General features: G+C 38.2%; 1 protein-coding gene across 1 annotated transcript in view; it reads right to left on the reverse strand.

Annotated features, from left to right (window-relative positions):
* Nucleotides 1-2,693: 2,693 nt before the first annotated feature.
* Nucleotides 2,694-23,132, reverse strand: part of UTP18 (UTP18 small subunit processome component) — a 37,891-nt gene continuing 17,452 nt past the window's right edge. The window contains exons 8-13 of the mRNA XM_007447060.1: nt 21,231-21,331; nt 20,850-20,940; nt 18,018-18,141; nt 9,046-9,220; nt 4,049-4,191; nt 2,694-2,718 (exon numbers count right to left, since the gene is read on the reverse strand). Of these exons, the coding sequence (XP_007447122.1) occupies nt 2,694-2,718; nt 4,049-4,191; nt 9,046-9,220; nt 18,018-18,141; nt 20,850-20,940; nt 21,231-21,331 (659 nt within the window). The remainder of the gene's footprint in view (nt 2,719-4,048; nt 4,192-9,045; nt 9,221-18,017; nt 18,142-20,849; nt 20,941-21,230; nt 21,332-23,132) is intronic.

Below are 23,132 nucleotides of genomic sequence, written 5' to 3' on the forward strand. Positions count from 1 at the left end.
CTGCGCACAGCAACAAAGACCCAATGCAGCCAAAAATAAATAAATAATACAAAATAAATTTAAGCTCTGCTTCCATTATTTTTTTCTAGAACGATAAATTCCTACAACTAGAGAGCCTGCGCACAGCAACAAAGACCCAATGCAGCCAAAAATAAATAAATAATACAAAATAAATTTAAGCTCTGCTTCCATTATTTTTTTCTAGAACGATAAATTCCTATAAGTCTTTCACACTCTGAAAACCACATGCAAAATAAGCACATATAACGCTTAGTGTCCATTTCTGAAACAATGATTGAGCTGAAGCTTAAGATAAGGTGATGACAAAAAGCTACAAAAGCTTCAATTACTCCCATAATCTAATGCTGCCCTCTAGCAACTCAAAAGAGAAATATTAATAAGCCTACTGGATCTAGGACTCTGAAATTTTTAGCCTTAGTATTATTTACGACAGAAGATGTGGAAAAAGGAGGCCACGTAGGAAGGGTCTCCACAATTGTACAGCAATAGCTCATCTTAATAGAAAATGTTCTTTTAGAAAGATGCTGGGATACGTTAACACAATCCAGTGGGCTGCTCGAGGTCATCATCCGTAGACCTGGAAGGACCCTGAAGACACTGGCCTGTTTGTACAGTTAAGTGGGATCTATTACTTCTCTGGGCAGAGCCAGAACCATTTTTTGTCACTGGAGTAACTTCCTTTTCTAACCTGCCATTTCTTTTCCACATTTTAGAAAGGAGGTGGGGTGAAATACATAATATAATGTCAGTTTTTCTTAAGAAACATAGGGACTTAAGCAAGGTTATATTATGATTAAAGAATTACGCAACCAACTGACAAACTTGGAACCTCAACTAAACTTTTAAGTTGGCGTCACGTACATTTCCAGGAAGGGGAGTGGCTAGTAGTTAGTAGGACAAGCATACCAGGTTTTCATATGCCCCCTTCCCCACAAAGTAACAGTGACCATCATTTGAAGTACTAAGCCCAGAAAAGTCTTTTCGCTTCCACAACTACCTTTCTAGGAAAACCTGAAGGTTCAAAATTTATACCATTAGATCCCATGGTTCTCACAAATGTGGACTGACCTCCATGTCTCATCAGAACCTCTGTTAGCTGATACCCAGAAACACAGAGAGATCTACGCTGGGAAAGGGGGAAATACTAATCAGGGTTAACTGTGAAACAGGAGACTAACTACCTGTATTATTTTTGGCTACAGACAGGTGTTTCCAATCTCTCATGTTGGGTCTTAAAAGAAATGCACCCAAATTAGCGTGTGTGGCGGTGGAGAGGGAAGAACCACGTACACTTAGTTTCAAACAAAAGTTACTATGGGTTTATTAAAACATTTCTGGTAACTTAAATAAGCACAGCTGGCTCAATATATCATTATCATTATATTATCACGCATTCTGGAAAGTTTCTGAGAAGATTTATCAGGATGGGTTTCTCTTGTGACTCAACTGGATCTGAGGAAAGAACAGAAGAAATTATATACTTGATTTACAGTCACTGGTCACCAACAAACAACATGCACTGGCAGTGCTGTTTTGGGAGGCAAGGCAGCTGGACTGCTTTCCCCTCCTGGCTAACGTTTTGCTCAAAATTCCACCACCTTCAAAAATGCTTTCCCCTAATTAAGTCTACATGCACTCCCAGAGTCTCTCCTCAACATTTATGAATCTCAGAGAGGACCAAATTAGTCAACTGCGATGAACAGCTGGTCGCAGCTCCACCTCAGAACCACCACCATATCTCAGGTGAAAAATCAAGCCATGGGAAGAGAAGCATTTCCTACTGTTTTAAATACCAAGCAGCAATTGGAGGAAGGCACAAATCTTGTACCTGGAAGTCAAAAGGTACAAACGTCCAGTTATAAGATAAGTAAGTACTAAGGATGGGATGTACAACATGATAAATATAACGAAAACTGCAGTGTGTTATACAGGAAAGTGGTTAAGAGAGTAAACCCTAGGACTTCTCACCACACAGAAACAAGTTTTTCTCTATTTCTTTAATTTTTATCTATACGAGATGACAGATGTTCACTAAACTTATTGTGGTAATCATTTCATGACGTATGTGAGTCAAATCATTATGCTGTACACCTGAAACTTATACAGTGCTGTATAAGTGCCAATTATATCTCAATGAAACTGAAAAAGAAATACATATACGGCGTATATGTGTACATATATGCATATGCCAAATATATATACTATATATGGCAGCAAAACTAATGACCAACCATTAACTAGCTACAAGGCAAGCCACCTATAATCTCTGAAGAAACATACAAAATAAAAGGGTTTGAGTTTACGGAAGCTATAATTATATCTGGAGATAATTACCTCTCTCAGTTAAGTCTCTTCTCCTTTGTGGATTAAATATTCAGTAATTATAATTTTGATGACCATTATGGACACAATATTAAAGATCTGCCCTCAGAAGAACAGAGCCAGACTGTTGTGATCTGGGATAAAAAATTCCCAAGGAAGGTTCAAGTCCAACTAGGCTCTTCCTGATCTATATCCATCCCACTCCCTTAACTGAAGACAGAGCAACCCAGAGGCAAAGAAACAAAAATCAGTTAATATGGTCCCTCTGCCAACTGACAGCAATGGGTATAACCTTAAAACTTTGTAGGATGAAAAAAAAGTGAAAGATTTTCTTACTTCAAATAATCTCTTTAAAAGTCTGAGTAATGATGCAACCTGAAAAAGTAAAAAAAAAATCATCAAAACAATTTTGTGATTACCCAGGATACTGTCAATCAGATCACAGAATGACACTTAGGAAGACTTCAGGTGCAGAACTGTAATCACAATCACTCTCACTAGGCAGCTAGGTTACTCCTCAAGCTGACATTCTGAAGTATCCTAATGCTAATACCTCAGATTTTAGATAAAAGCCATCAGCTTGCTCCAAAGCATTACATCAGGGTCTATGAAATACCTGATCAGCCACATCCAACAGAAATGCTGTCAGTCCAACCCACATGCTAGAAACAGTCTCACTAGAGACCAATGCTCTGGTGAAAACTCTAATGAGCTTTGGGGCTTAAGAAAAGAAAAAAATCAGTTATAATAAACCAAAGCTTTGGAAGAGAATTCCTAAGTTCAGTAAGAATCTGCATCCTTTTATAAAATCCAAACTGAAAGAACCACTCCAAAAATGACGTGAAATGAGAATGATGGAATTATCAATTTTCCCGGTACCACCCAACCATTTTCCTTTCAAAGTAAGTAAAACTATAAGCCATATTATTGTTTGCTATGTTCTCTTTTCAAAACCAATTTGTATTCCTCCTCTTCTTCACCCCAGATTTCAGTTTCTTTGAAAGTAAGCCTTCCCTGAAGCATACAAACATAAACACAGGGTTCTATGCAACACTCACTGCCAATACATGGGAGCAAGGAAAGGTGGCTATTATTTTTAAGTCACAGGTTCTCCCCCAGAGCTACCTTGTCACCTGTATCTTCTAGAAACAATGTAATTAGATTTTATTTGTTCTTGCTTTATAGCCAAGTAGGTTGAGCACAGAAAAGAACCTGGACAGAGCACAGACTTTTGGTATCTTTGTAGTTAACATCCTTATTTACAGCTTACAGCTGCAGGAAAAGAAATTCCTCTTTAAAAAAAATCACTTAAATCTAGTGGAATAAATAGAGCATTGTCAAGTCAACAAAGGCTAATCTAAACATAAGGCACCAAGAAAGTGGCAGTATTATTAAAGTGGCAACTTTTCCTCAATTTGACATTTTCAAAATATAGCTTCCCCTCTCTCCTCCAAAAATTCCCCAGGTAAATTTTCTGCTAGAAAAATCTTATGATAGAAAAATGCACATTTTTTTAGATATGATGATGGGAGTCGACTATAAACACTCTATAATTTATCAGTTAATAATTCTTAATTATAATTAATAAACTACAGATCTAATAAATTATACATAATTATAGACTTGAGAATGTAACAACTTTATCTTCACATTTTCAAAAGAAGCTGAGACTTCTTTCTGACTTCTAAACATAAATAATACCTACCTATACATCAGGGCCTTGCCCTTTTCATTCCCCAAAGCAAAATAACCACTTCTGGGAGAAAAATCCATAGTATAAACAAGAGAAATATTCTTCTTTTTAACAACTGGGAAGTTTGAAAATACTGTACAGGAAGGAAGGTGGACCTGCAGGAAATAATAAAAAGCTTTAAACTACAACAACTGGGAACTCATCTTTCTTAAATTTTAGTCTTCTGTCATTTTGCTGGAACAAAAAGTTCATTGTGATTGTAGCACACATCAAGTACAGTTCTCTTAATAAGGCAAAGTGTTCCAAAATTAAAATTTGATTCTCAATGTGCTATTAACTGAGAAGGAAGGGAATGAAGAGAAGAAAGTGCTTGCTTGATGCTGCATTAAAACGCAGTATCTAGCATGGTGCGTGGGAGGGTCAAACGAATAAGTGAATGAATAAACTGAAAGTCAACAGTAGAGCCCATTAATGCTCTAACTTAATAACCACAGTAAAAGATACTAAAATTTAATCACAAGGAACAGATACTTCAAACATTATGAAGAGTTTGAATCTAAGACAAAGTCATATCAAATCTTCCAATATCATCTAACTCCCTTTTTTTCACTTTTATTTCTCAATTTTGTGGTATATTCTTTGCCTTTTGCAATCTCTCCTTGAGGAGGGCTAAACCATGAAAACCTAGTTCATCAAGTGAAACTGTGTTCTGATTGAGAAAGAGCCAAAAGCTCACCCCAAGGCCAGGTCTCTTTCTCCAGTAAAGTCTACTTGGGGGAAAACAGGCCCAAATCCAAGCTAGGCAAGACAAGTCCTCGTCCAATTTGTGGATAAATAAAACCCAAGCACAGAAGCCGTTACCTTAAGCAGGCTAGGATTTTAACAAACTCTCATTTTCACACATTCTCTAGCTCTTCCAAGAAATACACCACCTTCATACTCACATACAGAATTATCATTCAGCTATTAATCATGGTAGTCTATCATCCTTCACTTTTAGATGAGACTTTAAACCACCCAATCAAGGTGATTTTCATAGACAAGTACCAGGTAAAACCCACTGTTAGATACACCTGTCTATTAGACTGGTTTCAGTCAGTCACTAGTCACTACTCCCCCGATAAATGCCTACTGACCATTTTTTGTCAAGAAAGTAAAGTTTACAGTGAATCTCCAAGCCATTTTCAATTATTTTCAACTTCTCTGGGAAGCAGGCTCTGCCTGCACAGCCTGGCAACAATGCAAAGGCATTAGAAGTGGTCTTGACCCATTAAAGCTAAGAAGTTCACAAAAGTTGGGGCACAAGACACAAAGCAATTTTTTAAAGTTCACTTTTACCAGAAGGTAGCTGTGTATTTTTCTATCTAAATAGAACAATTCTGTTACCAAAATTATCAGAAATACTACAGTAAATACAAACACAAAGTTTATGATGTAAATGGAATCTCTTTAGATGTGGTGCCTTGTGCAACAAATAACCTACACAACCGTACACAGCAGCCATGGTTTCACACGACAAGCTGATGTGTTCTTCCTGATGGAGGATAAATACCAACTAATGGACAATTTAATTTTTTTTTTTTTTTTTGCGGTACGCGGGCCTCTCACTGTTGTGGCCTCTCCCGTTGCGGAGCACAGGCTCCGGACGCGCAGGCTCAGCGGCCATGGCCCATGGGCCCAGCCGCTCCGCGGCATGTGGGATCTTCCTGGACCGGGGCACAAACCTGCGTCCCCCGCATCGGCAGGCGGACTCTCAACCACTGCGCCACCAGGGAAGCCCTGGACAATTTAATTTTAAATTTTATCTCCCCTACTGACTTGGATATCAGGGGCAAAAAACATGTTTATGCCCTCCTAAAAGACTCAACTGTAACTATTCCCCAGTGTTTTTAGTACATCTTCCCTCAGACCAATGACCCCCACCTGGTTAGAACTCAGCTGTGCTCTAACTTCTCTTTATGACCCCCGTATTAAAAGCTGTAATTGAACTAATAAGAAAAAGTCCCATAAAAACCCAACTTCTGGGCTTCCCTGGTGGCGCAGTGGTTGAGAGTCCGCCTGCCGATGCAGGGGACACAGGTTCGTGCCCCGGTCCGGGAAGATCCCACATGCCGCGGAGCGGCTGGGCCCGTGAGCCATGGCCGCTGAGCCTGCGTGTCCGGAGCCTGTGCTCCACAACGGGAGAGGCCACAACAGTGAGAGGCCCGCGTACCACCAAAAAAAAAAAAACCCAACTTCTTCAATTCAGAAAGTTCCCTTTATCTCCAACGTAATTTCTGTATTACATTTAAGGGTCCAGACACCAAAATTCGACAAATAAAAGGTCTCTCATCCTTAATTTAACGGATAAGGAGTTCCACAACATCCAAGATTGTAGATGTGATAACAATTTAACTTCTGAGTCTCTGACTGGTGAAATGGCTTAGACTTATATTCACTGCTTTGTGCTGGAGTAACAGAACTCTTTGGATCATTCTAAGAGATTGCATTTAATGACACTACCAATGTTTCACTGAGGCATTCTGAAGCTATGCCTGGCTTCTTTCCATTAGATATTAGGGTTGACTACCATTTAAAAAATGGGAGTTGAAAAAAAAAATGGGAGTTGGCTGTTACTAATAAATTCCTTGTGTGATTTTGCCACAATAAAAAACCACAAATGCTGCCATGATCACTGAAGCAAACTAGGCAGAACTAACTACTAGGCATCTTGCAGAATACATTACGTCAACAGAGATAGATCCCATGGTTTTCTAAAACAACTTACTACCATTAAAATGATAAAAGGTTAATATGTACTAGTCCACCACTACCATTACAGGAGCGGAGCTGACTTGAATTAGGATCCTCTCATTTATCCAGTGATTCATTCAAGAGGCAATAAAACGTAATGCTATATTTTCCAAACACTTTTCCCAGCAGAACTCTTTCTTCCCTCAAAGAAAATCTTATGCAGAATGCCAATACATAACCACGAGTAATACTGAAGCTGCTCTATATAACACAGGGAGGAGCTTAGCCTCCTACTTGCCCTACTTACCATCTGAAGTCCTATACACATTCCAGGGCTCTGAGGAGTTTAGTCAGAAAACCACTAAAATGTTAGAAAGAATATGGAATCTAGCATCACAGTTCACTGCCCTTTACTAGCTGTTGACTTGGGGTGAGCCAATCCTCTGAGGACTGTTATTTGGCTCAAAATATTTTTGTACAATTCTTTATAAATCTTTGTAAACTATACACTATTAAACAAAGCTGATGAAGTGTGCAAGGTTTATTTGCTGAGTAAGCAAGATAAAAATAAGAATCTCTGTAAAGTGCTTATGGTATACACATAACAATAGCACAGTGTAATGCTGCCATTCAAAGTTCTATGCCATCTGTATACCTGGCCCACAGCAAGTAACTGTTGAATGAATGAAGAAATTGGTTCTGCCTGAAGGGTAGGAAACTTCACACAGATGGAGTGACATTTAAGCTGAACTCTGAGGTTGGGCAGAAAAGAGTCAACACTGGTCTGAGGCTGCTATCCTTAGAAAGGCCCGCTTGCAAGTGGCTCTTAGATGGTGTCTGGGAACTTGACTGGCATACAGGTCCCTACACACATGGGAAACTTTCCCTAAATGATAAGGACAGCTCACTGTGCCTAAATGATTTGTCTCATGTGGTTTATGCTGAACACTTGCCTTTACTTCTAGGAGCCTTTACTTTGGGTACCTCCTAGGCAGAGGGTACCTACATGATCAACCCCCAATAAAAACCTTGGGCACTGAGTCTCTAATGAGCTTCTCTGGCAGAAAACACTTAACACATGTTGTCACAACTTGCTGTTGGAGGAATTAAATGTGTCCCATGTGACTTGCACTGGGAGAGGACTTGTATTAAATGCATCCTATGTGACTTGCACTGGGAGAGGACTTGTATTAAACGTGTCCTATGTGACCTGCACTGGGAGCGGACTTGTATTACATGTGTCCTATGTGACTTGCACTAGGAGAGGACTCTTGGAAGCCTGTGCCTGTTTCTTCCAGGCTTCACCCCATGCACCTTTTCCTTTTGCTAATTTTGCTTTGTATCCTTTCCCTGTAATTATTCTTAGCAATGAGTATGACCATATTCTGAGTCCTGTGAGTCCTTTTATTTACTATTCTATTCACCAAACCTGGGGGAAGTCCTGGGGACCCCTGGCACAGAGCTATCTTCACAAGTAACTATCCAGCTATTTAAATTGCAATCTTTGTACACAATTTATTTTCAAGCTCAATTTATTTTCAAAAATTAAGAATTGCCTCTACTCCATTATGACACCAGGCCTTTAAACAGTAGATGAAGAAAGAAAACTAGGGATTTCCCCGGTGGCACAGTGGTTAAGAATCCGCCTGCCAACGCAGGGGACACAGGTTCGATCCCTGGTCCAGGAAGGTCCCACATGCCGTGGGGCAACTAAGCCCGTGCGCCACAACATCTGAGGCTGAGCTCTAGAGCTCACGAGCCACAACTACTGAGCCTGTGTACCATAACTACTGAAGCCCGTGCACCTAGAGTCTGTGCTCCACAACGAGATGCCACCTCAATGAGAAGTCTGCACACCGCACCTAGAGAAAGACCGTGCACAGCAACGAAGACCCAATGCAGTCAAAAATAAATGAATGAATAAATAAATTAATTAATTCAAAAAAAAAAGAAAACTATAGAGGAATGAAGTGTTTGCTTTAAACATATTCCTTCATGTATATGCCGAAAGAAACCTCTGAAAATGAAGACTACCACTTAAGAAACGCTAGGAATGGACAGCACAGCTTTCCCAAAAGAACTGACATAATACAAATTTGGTGGCTACTGTTAGTCATTTCTATAATAACACCCAAAAGCTACAATATAAGGAATTTCTACAACAAAAGAGGCTACTCTTTTTAAAATCATCCAACACTTTCCTATTATCTTTCCATGTTTTCAACTTTAAATTTTAAAATTATCAATGCTAAAAGGAAAGGGTAAAGAAATATTACCAATCTGACTGCTTCTTTCATTTTTTCTGAAGCAATTGCCAAGATTTCTGTAGTAGGATTGAAGGCCAGAGAAGTAACACCTGTAACCAAGTTCATTATAGCTTTTATTGGCTTTGGGTTTGCTTCTTGGAGACAAGAATCTTGATTGTATATGTTTACCACTCCACAATTAGAACTGCAAAGAGAAAAAGGAATACAACAGATTAAAAACAAGCAAAAGAGTTTCACAACCTAAGTGAATAAAGATTTAACCCCGCAAACTGGTATTTACAGGAATCGTATTGTGTTACACAGGGACCATGGGCTGGAGAGTTCGTCCCAAGGCAAAAGCTAGACACAGTCTATCAGTTCTACTGTAGTCTTACTGAACTCTCGTTAACTCTGGCAGCTTTTTAATTACTAGCCTAGCTAGAAAATCCTACAAAGCGTAAAATCTTCATTATTCATTCCTTCAATAAATATTTACTGAATTTCAACTCTATGCCAGGGACTATTTAATTGCCTGGGATGCAAAGGTGAACAAAAGAGAGTAAGACTGCCACTCTCATGGTATTTATGGCCAACCTAACATCCTAATATGCGAATGAGAGCTGTCCTTCCCCTATCTAAATAGGTCTCCTCCTTTCCTTTTCTATTCTATTCTATTTATGAGAACTTCCAAAACAGTGCTGAACAACAGCTGTAACAGCAAGCATACTAATGTTTTGCTCTACCAGGAATATCTACAGTCAAGAGTTATGGAAATGATGATCCACTCCAAGTTTACTGAAACATTTACCAGCAATGAATTATACCCAATATTCATAAAAAGTAGATCTTAATGGCTTTAACAGAATCATCCACAGACAAGAACTTTCAGTAAACTTTTTTGCCCTCAGTGTTCAGACAACCTAATGTTATGGGCATCATTTATAAGAAATAAGAATAAGGTACTTGTAATTCATAAATACTTAATTCAAACTTAATTAGCAAATGCAACAACAACCTGAAAGATGCAAGAAATTAAGCCTCAAACTAACAAGGGCGACACACATGTATTCCACTAAGTGTTCTCTCATTCCTATACTCATTCTCACTTAAACTTACTGCCTACAGTGAACCAGGCACAGCGCATACACAAGACAAATTCAGTTCACATACAAGATTCCATAGCTTGAAATTATAGCCAACACACAAATAGTATGTTAGATTTAGTGCTTTAAAGTCTTCAAACTGCTTACATATACAGTTTCTGATATATATTTCATATACATTAAGAACGCCTTAATTTAAGAACAGCTAACTCTATATAGTCCATATTAACCACTCCGGAGAAACAATATATATCCTGGGTTTATATAATTTTGTTATGGACTGAACGTCTGTGTCCCACTAAAATTCTTATGTCAAAATCTTAATCCGAAATGTAATGGTATTAGGAGGTGAGCCTTTGGGAGGTAATTAGGTCATGAATGGGATTAGGGACTTTACACGATCTTTTTTTTTTTTTTTTTTTTTTTTTTTCGGCAGCGTACGCGGGCCCCTCACTGTGTGGCCTCTCCCCGTTGCGGAGCACAGGCTCCGGACGCGCAGGCTCAGCGGCCGTGGCTCACGGGCCCAGCCGCTCCGCGGCATGTGGGATCTTCCCGGACCGGGGCACGAACCCACGTCCCCTGCATCGGCAGGCGGACTCTCAACCACTGCGCCACCAGGGAAGCCCAGGGACTTTATAAAAGTGACCCCAGAGGTTCTCTCACTCTCTTTTCACCCTGTGGGGTCACAGCAAGAAGCCAGCCTATTGCAACCTGGGAAGAAGGCCCTCACCAAGGACCCGAGCATGCTGGCAACCTGATTTCAGACTTCCAGTCTCCAGAAATATGAGAAATAAGTTTCTGTTGATTATAAGCTACCAGTCTACGGTACTTTGTTACAACGACCTAAGACAAAATTTATATTTTCCTTATTTATATTTCTGACTTGGATCAAAATATCTATTCACTGTACTTATTTTATACTAAATCTCTTTTCTTGCTGAAAACTAATTTATGCCTAAATCCATCTTAATTAAAGACGAAAAGTTATAATCCATATACTCTCTTCTAAATATCAATTTTAGATCAAATCTTATCCTCATGAACATCAGAGTACCCTTAAATATAGCCTATGTTGCTTAGATGTGTGGAACAAAAATGGTACAAGTTAATCATTTTGATATATGGAAACTTACAGTGGTATTTGTGCTAAAATATATTGATAACTGATTCTAATATGCTACTGAGAGTGGTTATTTATTGAATGGTATCTATATAACCAGCAATATGCAAACTGTCATAGGAACACAGAATATCAGAAGGAATTTAACCCCAGAAAAAATAACGCCTGCAAGAAATACCCAGAAATACAGGAGAACATAAGCTAAGCTCTTTACGTGATCTAGAACCTCAAAGAAGGGAAAAATCAATATGAGATGAAGTTGCTCCAGTGAAGCTTTGTGGAAGAGGTAGGTAAGACGTGAGATGGAGAAGGGAAATATTAGGTTAAAAAGCAAAGAACAACAACAACTAAAACCAGGTATCGTAAGTGGAAGAACAGGACCAAAGGGAGAAAGGAGCTCATCCCTGAACTCCAAACTAAAGAAAGAGACATGACTGTTATCTTTCCACCCTCAACCACAGCTGATTGGACTAGAAGCAGGTTCTTGAATCAAGAAGCCAATCCATTAGCAGATCAGCAACCGCGATGTATCCTGGTACACAAAAATCTTCCCCAACAGGAATGATGGCAATTAACCACATCAAGCTACCTCTAGTGTCTCTCTCATCTCATTTACCCCCATGGACCATCAGTGTCTTTAATTCCACTCACTTCTAACTGCTTGTGGAACAGCCCCGTGACACGCCTATCTCTGGCACGCCTCCCTCCTCCACCCTCATTCTATGGGCAACTCCACTCTTCTGGCTGTCTTGGCCTGGAGCCTGATAATGTCACTGCTTCTCTCCCATCCCAATTTTCTAAGCAGTTATAACATATGTTACAAGCATTGTTTACCTATCTCCCTATTCCCATTCCCACCTTTACTACTTAATGCCTGGATTATTGCAATGACCTCCAGGCTCATCTACCTGCACCTCTATTCCCCTTCTAAAGGCTGTCATGCAAACTATCTACTTCAAACTCTAAAATTCAAATATCATCATGATTCTCCTCTGCTTAAAAACTCTTAACGGTTTCTCTTTCCACTTAATATAATGTCCATATTCTTCGATACAGCATAAAAGACCTTTCTACAAGTTATCCCCTGACTGCTTACCTTTGTAGCCTAACCCCCCTTAAGAGTCATCCCATCCAGACTTCTCTCAGAACACAAACCTGAATTTTCTCATCCTTTCCACTATCCGCAATGCCTTTCTCTGAACCCCACCTGGCTCTCAAAATGGCCAGCTCAAGTGCCAATATCCCCCAAAACCATTTCCAGACAGACATTCAGCAATAACAGCCTTCACCATTCCTAACATTCTTAAAATTAAAACACTGTATCTCAACTGCAGCCCTTAAGACGTCTCACCTTGTAAATAGAGATACATGTATGCATGTCCTCACATAAGATCATAAACTATGAGAAGGTGATGATGCATAGTTCTATCTCACAATCTCCAGCTCAACGCTCAATAAATGTTTTTATGAATGAGGAAACTGAAGCAAAAACGTATCCCTGAATAAAACAGGTTTTCCTTGCATTATAAAGCATACATGTCCTGAACAATCTCTAGATGAAGCAAAATGAAACCCATTTTGTATGTTCAGTGAGAGCACTAAAATTAAAGAACTATTAATTCCAGGCCCTAAATCATAACAAATTTCATACTTTTCTATAGCCCTGAATTATTCAGTATTTTTTTAAAATAAAATAAAAAATACTTGGGGGTGGCAGTGTGGAAAGAACACAGAACTGGAAACTAAGACAACATGAGTTCCAGATCCAGCTCTGCCAATAACTAGTCTGATGAGTAACAACACTTAAATTACCTAACTCATAGACCTCAGTTTCCTTATCAATAAAATGACTGGATTAGACTGGCACTACTCAGTATACCCTTCTGTGATTATGGAAATACCCTATAGCTGTGCTGCTCAATATGATAGCCACTAGACACATGTGGCTACTGAATATATAAAATGTGGCCAGTGTCATCAAGGAACTAGATTTTTTTAATTTTAATTAATTTAAAATTAAATAGCACATGTGGCTAGAAGTTACTGTCATGGACGTGCAGAATCAGACTAAGACACCAGCAAGAAACTAAAAACAGATATACAAACAAATGGAAACATAACAGAAAAGGGACAATCATCATCAGAATAAACTAATACTGAAAATATCTTAGAAAGAGAAACTTTTTGTTAGCTTTAAGTTACAAAAGACCGGTTTCCACATTCTCCCAATCCAGGTAGATTACTGAAATCACAAAAATCCTGAAGCAAAGTTTTAAGCTAAGGGTTTAAAACACAGATTTAAGTAGGAAAAACAGCAATCTAAGGTATATTTAGACATTTCAAAAGATAAAAGATAAAGCTATATAAAAGCTGAAGCACAGAATGTTTGAAGCTGATTTTCCAAAGGGATTATATACATGGCACAAAAGGATTCATTCTAAAGACAAACTGGACTAAATGTTTATTTCTTGTAAGACTCCTTAATTTGCAAAACTCCTAGTGATTGTACCATTTTATATTTAAACACATCAACACACAGAGATGTACCTTTAAAAAGGCAGTGGAACTCAACCATAAAAACCAATGAAATGTTGCCATTTGCAACAACATGGATGGACTTGGAGGACATTAAGCTAAGTGAAATAAGTCAGAGAGAGACAAATACTGTATGACACTTATATGTGGAATCTAAAAAATACAACAAACTCGTAAATGTAACAAAAAAGAAACAGACACAGATATAGAGAACAAACTAGTGGTTACCAGTGGGGTGAGGGAAGCGAGTAGGGGCAGTATAGGGGTAGAGGTCTAAGAGGTACAAACTATTATGTATAAAATAAGCTACAAGGATATATTGTACAACACAGGAAATATAGCCAATATTCTAATAACTATAAATGGAGTATAAACTTTAAAACTGTGAATCACTATACTGCACACCTGTAACTTACATAATATTGCACATCAACTATACTTCAATAAAATAAAACAGTCCAGATAAAACTATAATTCAAACAGATACATGCACCCTTATGCTATGAGCAGCTCTATGTACAATAACCAAGACACAGAAGCAACCTAAATGTCCGTCAACAGATGAATGGATACGGATGTGGTATATATTTATATTCAATGAAGTATTACTCAGCCATAAAAAAGAATAAAATAAAGCCATTTATAGCAACATGGATGGACCCAGAGACGATCATATTAAATAAAGTAAGTCAGAAAGAGAAAGACAAACACCGTATTATATCACTTATATATGTGGAATCTAAAATACGACACAAATGAACATATCTACAAAACAGAAACAGACTCACAGACATAGAGAACAGACCTGTGGTTGGGGGTGGTGGGGAGGGGTGGGAGTGTGGGATTAGCAGAGGCAAACTATTACATACAGGATGGATAAACAACAAGGTCCTACTGCATAGCAAAGGGAGCTACAGTAGATATCCTGGGATAAACCATAATGGAAAAGAATATGAAAAAGAATATATATGTACAACTGAGTCACTTTGCTGTACAGCAGAAATTAACACATCATTGTAGATCAACTGTACTTCAATAAAATTTTTAAAAAGAAAACAAACAAAAAATTTAAAGGTTAAAAGCTCCAGCTCCGGAGCCAGACTATTTGTAATCTTGGGTCTTCCACTTACTGTCTGACCCTAACCAAGTTACTTAACTCACAGTGCCTCAGCTTCTCCACCTGTAAAGCAGGGGTCATAGTACCAATATCATGGAGTAGGAAATGAGAATTAAGTTAGATTATATATGAAAAAAAAATCTATATATATATTTACATACACACATACATATGTAGCTTATATATATATATACACACACACACACACACACACAAAATACACATATACAGCTATATATGGAAAACAGTGCTTGGCAGATACTAAGTGCTGAAAAAATTTGCTACTAATATTATAAATCTTTTTATTGTAATTATTATTCAGAGCACAGTTTAAGACTATTTAGATGGAAACTAGTAAAAAGACAATCTTAATTTGTGTATTTTTAAGAAGGTAATGAAGACTAAAGTCAACAAGTATCTAACCACCTGACAGAACTTTGATGAGAAAATATAAAAACAGGTATTTTTATGGCTTTGACCAACAGTTCTCAAAATACAAAGAGCCTGAAGTGGTTTATCGGTTGCACACCCCCAGTCAAGGCAGGAGTCCAAGCCAGTGATGTCCCATGACTGCAGCACAAGACGCTCCTAACTTCACTGTAAAGCAGAGAAAATAAAGCAACAGCAACAAGATACAGGGGATTCTCCAAGTCACCTTATGGGGCCACCTGAATTTAGTGAGCTATCTTCTGAAGTCTATGTATTCAAAGAGCTGTCACATGCAAAGGAGAGAATATGCCAGGTCTCAACTTCCCATTCTTCAATATACAGTGCTTTGTAATACACAGCCAGCATTCAAATTTTTTTTTTTTTGGACTGACTGACTTCTAGACTAGATAGGAAGTCACAAAACACACTACTGCATTTATACAGAAGATGCAGCAAAGGTACAACTTAACTAAGATTCTACCCAGTAGAGCGAGAAGGGCACTGCACCTGGAAAAGTAAGACTGCAGGCTTCAAGATCCCCCCTTAACAATGATTTCAGTTGTGTCTTACAGAACGCTTCAGAGCATCAGCCGCCCCCCCCCCCCGACCTGTAAGGAAGGGTTAATCCCTAATGATTTCCCAAGTATGTCCTAACACTGATGTACAAATTAATGTGAAAACTTTCTAAAAATATGCAGCAATCCTTATATTAACTAAAGCCATAAAAAAAGATACTGTAAACTAAAAGACCTCTCTATTTACAACATTCTTAGTTTCCCTATTTCCCTATCAGAGCAAAGCTGTAAATCAAAAGCATCCACTTTATGCCAGGACACTGAGAAGAGTTAAGAGACACTATCAGATGAATTTTGAGATCAAGGGAGGAGTTAATTCCCAGCAGCAAAGTCCAGGATAGAGAAATTTCACACCAGTATATGGAGAGGGGTAAGAGAGGGAGGTGGGAGGAAGGGAAGGAGCAGCCAGCCAACCAGTCAAGTGAGTTGTTTCTCCTACCTCTGCCCAGATTCCACCACCAACTCTTCCCCGCCTGTCTGATAACATGGGAAAGTCCTCTAACAAGGGTTAAGGCCTTTCTTTCCAGGTTTAACAATAAAAACCTAATAATGGTCTTTGACCAAGCACATCAGAATTCAATTACACTGAAAGGCAATTAAAATCAAATGAGTTTAAACGACTAATACTAGATTCTTTCCTCTTTGGGCCCTTCAAAGGGGATTAATAAAAAGTGATACAAAAAAGAGAGGCAAGGACTAGAAAAAGATTAACTTCACAGATTTGAGTGAAGGTTATGTTTGTGCAGTTATTCTTTCCCACATAAAGGCAAAAGCAGGTCTGCTTACAATTATTTATAATTAATTTAAATACCAGTCTTCATTCTAAAGGAGCTTTAGTCTCAGAAGACCTGCTAATCATGAACTGCTGCCACAGTGCACAGTGCTCTAGCAACGCTGGGCTCAGGCTGCCCTACTGCCTATGGCAGACCCACGTGATGTTAGCCTGGCCTCCAAGCTCCACAGCCTGGTTCCACTTTCCTTTCTTCCCAGGCCCCAAGGTAGCTGCTGACCAATTTCCAAATGGTGGTAGGGATATTTATAAGCAGTTTCCCCAATTTTAACCTTTGAAGGAGGTAGTGAAATGAAGAAAAAGTGGTGAGTATGCTATGACAGCAAGACCGACTGGACCTCCCACCAAGGGAGAATTTGAAATCTCTTTATGGATCAATTGTGTTTAGTCTAAGAAAGTCATAAAGATTGACTTCTCGAAGTTCTAAAATTACAGGTGCTGATTAGTGATTTGGTAGGTAAAATCGTTTAGAATTACAGGTAAGTATCCAATACCCCCTCCTCCCACCCTGCATCTTTAAAATCAAGTAGGACAATAAAGCCATCTTTTCCCCAGTGTAATAACCATTTTTTTCAGCAATGACACAATAACATGTTCTAGATAATATTTTCAAAGTCTCTAAAATACTAACAACAGTGTTCCCAAAAAACATGTTTTTGGTTTATACCACCTAGCTAGCTAAAGACAAAAATGCTTTAAGTATCTTTAAGACTTACATCAAACAAATATTTCAAACATAAGAAAACATATCATAACATAAGGTAGTCCAGTATTTTCTTTGCTAAAGAGCTGAAAAACTGCCATTAATGTTATTAAACACAAATATAAACAAATATCATTAAGACAATAAAATGTAAGACCTGGGTTTATTAATTTGATATTACTAGTTTATAAACAGAACTACTAGGAACCATTCAGTATATTTAATTCTTTTTTTTCTTTCTTTTTATAAATTTATTTATTTTATTTTTGGCTACGTTGGGTCTTTGTTGCTGCGCACAGGCTTTCTCTGGTTGCAAGAGAAGGGGGGGCTACTCTTCGTTGTGGTGTGCGGGCTTCTCCTTGCGGTGACTTCTCTTGTTGAGGAGCAGGGGCTCTAGGCGCTTCAGTAGTTGTGGCTCGTGGACTCTAGAGTGCAGGCTCAGCACTTGTGGTGCACGGGCTTAGTTGCTTCACAGCATGTGGATCTCCCCAGACCAGGGCTTGAACCCATATCCCCTGCAGTGGCAGGCGGATTCTTAACCACTGCGCCACCAGGGAAGCCCCTCAATTCTTTAATATTTTCTCATTAGCAAAAGGTGATTAAAGGTTACCAGAACCTCAGTTTACTTACCCACAAGCCACATACTGTCCATTCCTAGATGTGGCAATGCTTAATCCATATAAACTGCCTTCATCAACAAATCTGTTAAGGCACTTCCTAGAGTTCACATCCCAAACATAGACGTCTCCATCCCCTGAATGAAACAGCCAAAAAACGGGTTTGGTTCATTTTGTTTTAAAGTTGAAAGGCAAGTGAACTGACCATTCTTAGTCCCTCTTTAATAGTACAAGATACTACAAATAAAGACCTACTATATACTATAATTGTCCTAGGTCTAGAAAACTGGCCTAAAAATGTTTCTTGTATACATTTTCATATATAGAAAACTACATCCTCATTAGTCATTAATAAACAATATCTTTAGGTTTAGAGTGAAAATCACAAACTCTTGGCTTGAGTTGAACTTTCAGAAAAAGTTTCTACATTTCACTCAGATAAATTATTGGCGCAAAATTTGAAAAAACAAAAAACCCACGAGCAAAGGTTTTCCAACATCTATCAAGAGGTATCAGAGTACCTAACATGTAAGGCTAGGTGATTTAGATACCAAACTGATGATGAAGTTGACGACAGAGGAGGAAATGAACAATGAACTGATCCAGACCAAAAGGAATTTATAATTTAATTAAGGAGGTATGGATAATTTACTATAATAAGCACAAATAGTTTAGAGAAGGGAGAATGTGTGAAAGATAAAGGATATTAAGTCTGATGAGAACACAAATATTTTCATGATAGAAATGGCCATCTAATTGCCAAAATCAGTCCTCCTTTTTTCTCTCTCCTATACACTCAATATTGATGATCACCCCCTTCCTCACACCCATTATAGATGTGTATAATGACCCTATACCCAACTCAAAGGTGGCTCCTCACTCATGTATTTCATCTTTCTTTTATGTGGATATTGCTCTAACGTTCACCCTTCTATACTATTATCCTTCCAATGAGAATTCAATGAATCTCACTGTTTCAACTATTTCATTAAGAAACAAAATTTCCCAGGCTGGCATAAGGGTTTAGGTTAGGTAGAAGTAAAATATGTATTTAGAAAAAATTTAATAGGCTCAAATTTTAAAAACTTTATGTCTGTCCGTAGGGTAATGGTACAATAAAGGAAAGGGTTTAAAGATCAGCCTAGCTAGCAACAGACTAAAATGGTAACGGAAGGGATCAAGGGCAGGAAGACCATCTAGAAAGCAAGTGTATTAGATGGTCATAAGTTGATGTTGACTTAAGAAGCAATAATTAATCCAAGAGAAAACAAAAAGAAAAAACTGGTTCGGCTGAAAAGATAAAAGGTAAATTCTTTCTTCAACACTCCTTCTATCAAAATATTCCTTATATATATAAAACAATAAATATGAACAATATGATGCCAATCACATAAATCACTCCTTACAGAAGAAGGAAAGGAGGAAGGGGAGGGGGGAGAACACCAATCAAAATATAAGCAACCCCTAACTTACCAAGGCTCAACTTTCTGATTACTCCTCCTCTGATTTTAGGACCTTTCTTCTTATGGTAAATTAGACCTCCATGGTACTAACCTAATTTGTCAATATTTAACATCTATATCCAATTCATATAACCAAATCTCAGTATCTGTGCTGACCCTTCAACTCTTCTCCCCAACTCTGACTCTCCCAGGATCCAAGGGCCATTTCATTAGGAACATTATTTCTCTGAACCAATGTTTATTCCTTACCCCTCATAGAACCTAGCATGTTAATTAAGAGAGACTATATATGCTGCTGACATTCTTATATTATTGGATTAAAAACATACAAATGTAAGTAACTTAACCTTGTGAAAGTCTGATTCTGGGCCAAAACCAAAACAAAAATTAAAGTTAATGCTAAACTTAATCCTTTTTTTAAAAAAAGTTTTTGAATAGATTGAAGAATAATACTCCACTGGCAGAACCACTCTAATGCCTCCCACTACCAAACAGCATGAGCTACGCTGAGCTTGTGATGGTCCCCAAGATCCTTTAGGAAAAGGCGTAAGAGTCACAGGACAGTCAGAAAGGCCAGCAGAAAAGCACAAGATTAGACACTGTCAGGAATGATAAAGCGTTGGTTGGTAGTACTAAAGAAATGTCAGGATGAGATCAGAATTGTTTTCAGTCAATAATGAATAAAATTCCAAACATTATCCAAGTCAAAAGAGGCTAAAAGAAGTGATGATTCTAAGTAACTTTCAAAAAGAAAGTAAGAAAGTCTCAGAATAAATCATCTTTTAAAATGCATTTTCTGGGAACTTCCCTGATGGTGCAGTGGTTAAGAATCCGCCTGCCAACGCAGGAGACACGGGTTTGATCCCTGGTCTGGGAAGATCACACATGCCACAGAGCAACTAAGCCCATGCACCAAAAACTACTGAGCCTGTGCTCTAGAGCCCGCAAGCCACAACTACTGAGTTCGCATGCCACAATTACTGAAGCCCACGCACCTAGAGCCTGTGCTCTGCAACAAGAGAAGCCACTGCAGTGAGAAGCCCACGCACTGCAACGAAGAGCAGCCCCCGCTCGCCGCAACTACAGAAAGCCCGCGCGGCAACGAAGACCCAACATAGTCAAAAATTAACTAATTAATTAAATAAAATGCATTTTCTTCCCATCTTTTCCTCAAACAGTGCATGTTAAGTGGTTAACCCTTCACCATTACTAGTTAGTAAATAAGGCAAACAGCAATGAAAAATGAATTGTAAAAATAAAAATGATTTTCTTACTAACACAAAAAAGTCTAAAATCAAACACAGTTTTGGTTAAAGTTGGTATTTAAACACACCCAAAGCTTCAAAGAAGCTTTGGATCATCTTGTCATTAACTTAACTTACCTGAAGATGCATATACTTTCTTACTATCTGAAGAGAATGTGGATGCTGCAATCCTTCCATTAATTTTCATACTACCAATTAGCTCTTTAGTCTAGAAGAACAATAAATATTATTTATCAAATTGTTAGGCACTGCAAAGAAGAATCACAATGTGCAGAATACAAGCAATCTAGTTCTCTAGTTCGTAGCACCTACTCAACTTTCTTTTTCCCTACCCTCAAAAAAAAAATTCTTCCCGAACCGCCCACAACTTCTCCCCAAGTCTCAATATGTTCCTCTACTTGAGATGCAGATTTAAGGACACCAGGAGTTATGGTTCAAGACCATCCCTACACTAATGTCTTACCCTAGAAGAACAAGCAACAGCTAATAATGGTTCACCTTCATTGACAGCAAGTGAAAATATCCAGCAACACCATTTATAAGCAAAAAGGACCCATCTGGGGAGACTTCGAAGCTCCTCACTATCTTCTCCTTCAAACCTAAGAAAGGAGATGAATCAATAAGGATTAATGGTTTGCAGTAAAGCTTTCACTGACAACTGAGAGTTTCTTACTTTTTAAGTGCCTTAAATAAAACATGGGCTCAGACTCTGAATAAGTCTGACCCCATGCATCATTGAGTATGACCGAAATACAAGGTCACTACGAAACGCTTAGCAAACTTCTGTTCTTTGTCTTGGTTAACATTCACCATACTAATTACAGGCCTGAGAGCCAGCTCTCCAACCAGTAAACTTATCGACTAATTTTCCAAATGTAAACAGTAATACCTGTAAGTAACTAAAAGGATAAATTATACTTCTCTGTCAAAACGTTCATCACCAAAAGGAAAATACACTGCCACAGAGACAGCTAAAACACAATAACATGCAGAAACTAGTTCTAGCCACCTACTAAACATCCCATGATGAATGGGAGTCTAATTCTTAACTTTGTGGATCAAAAAGAAAAAACAAAACAAAACCACGTGTCAGTAGTGTATTCAAGAGTTGATAAAGAAGAAGTAAAGTTGTCACTGTTTGCAGATGACATGATACTATACATAGAGAATCCTAAAGATGCTACCAGAAAACTACTAGAGCTAATCAATGAATTTGGTAAAGTAGCAGGATACAAAATTAATGCACAAAAATCTCTGGCATTCTCCTGCCCGACAGCAGCTGGCCCAAAAAAAAAAAAAAAAAAAAGATCTCTGGCATTCCTATACACTAATGATGAAAAATCTGAAAGTGAAATTAAGAAAACACTCCCATTTACCATTGCAACAAAAAGAATAAAATATCTAGGAATAAACCTACCTAAGGAGACAAAAGACCTGTATGCAGAAAATTATAAGACACTGATGAAAGAAATTAAAGATGATACAAATAGATGGAGAGATATACCATGTTCTTGGATTGGGAGAATCAACATTGTGAAAATGACTCTACTACTCAAAGCAATCTACAGATTCAATGCAATCCCTATCAAACTACCACTGGCATTTTTCACAGAACTAAAACAAAAAATTTCACAATGTGTATGGAAACACAAAAGACCCCGAATAGCCAAATCAATCTTGAAAAACGGAGCTGGAGGAATCAGGCTGCCTGACTTCAGACTATACTACAAAGCTACAGTAATCAAGACAGTATGGTATTGGCACAAAAACAGAAAGATAGATCAATGGAACAGGATAGAAAGCCCAGAGATAAACCCACGCACATATGGTCACCTTATCTTTGATAAAGGAGGCAGGAATGTACAGTGGAGAAAGGACAGCCTCTTCGATAAGTGGTGCTGGGAAAACTGGACAGGTACATGTAAAAGTATGAGATTAGATCACTCCCTAACACCATACACAAAAATAAGCTCAAAATGGATTAAAGACCTAAATGTAAGGCCAGAAACTATCAAACTCTTAGAGGAAAACATAGGCAGAACACTCTATGACATAAATCACAGCAAGATCCATTTTGACCCACTTCCTAGAGAAATGGAAACAAAAACAAAAGTAAACAAATGGGACCTAATGAAACTTCAAAGCTTTTGCACAGCAAAGGAAACCATAAACAAGACCAAAAGACAACCCTCAGAATGGGAGAAAATATTTGCAAATGAATCAACTGACAAAGGATTAATCTCTAAAATTTACAGGCAGCTCATGCAGCTCAATAACAAAAAAATAAACAACCCAATCCAAAAATGGGCAGAAGACCTAAATAGACATTTCTCCAAAGAAGATATACAGACTGCCAACAAACACATGAAAGAATGCTCAACATCATTAATCATTAGAGAA

The sequence above is a fragment of the Lipotes vexillifer genome, unplaced genomic scaffold (assembly GCF_000442215.2).
Source record: "Lipotes vexillifer unplaced genomic scaffold, Lipotes_vexillifer_v1.1 scaffold704, whole genome shotgun sequence".
Taxonomy (NCBI): domain Eukaryota; kingdom Metazoa; phylum Chordata; class Mammalia; order Artiodactyla; family Lipotidae; genus Lipotes; species Lipotes vexillifer.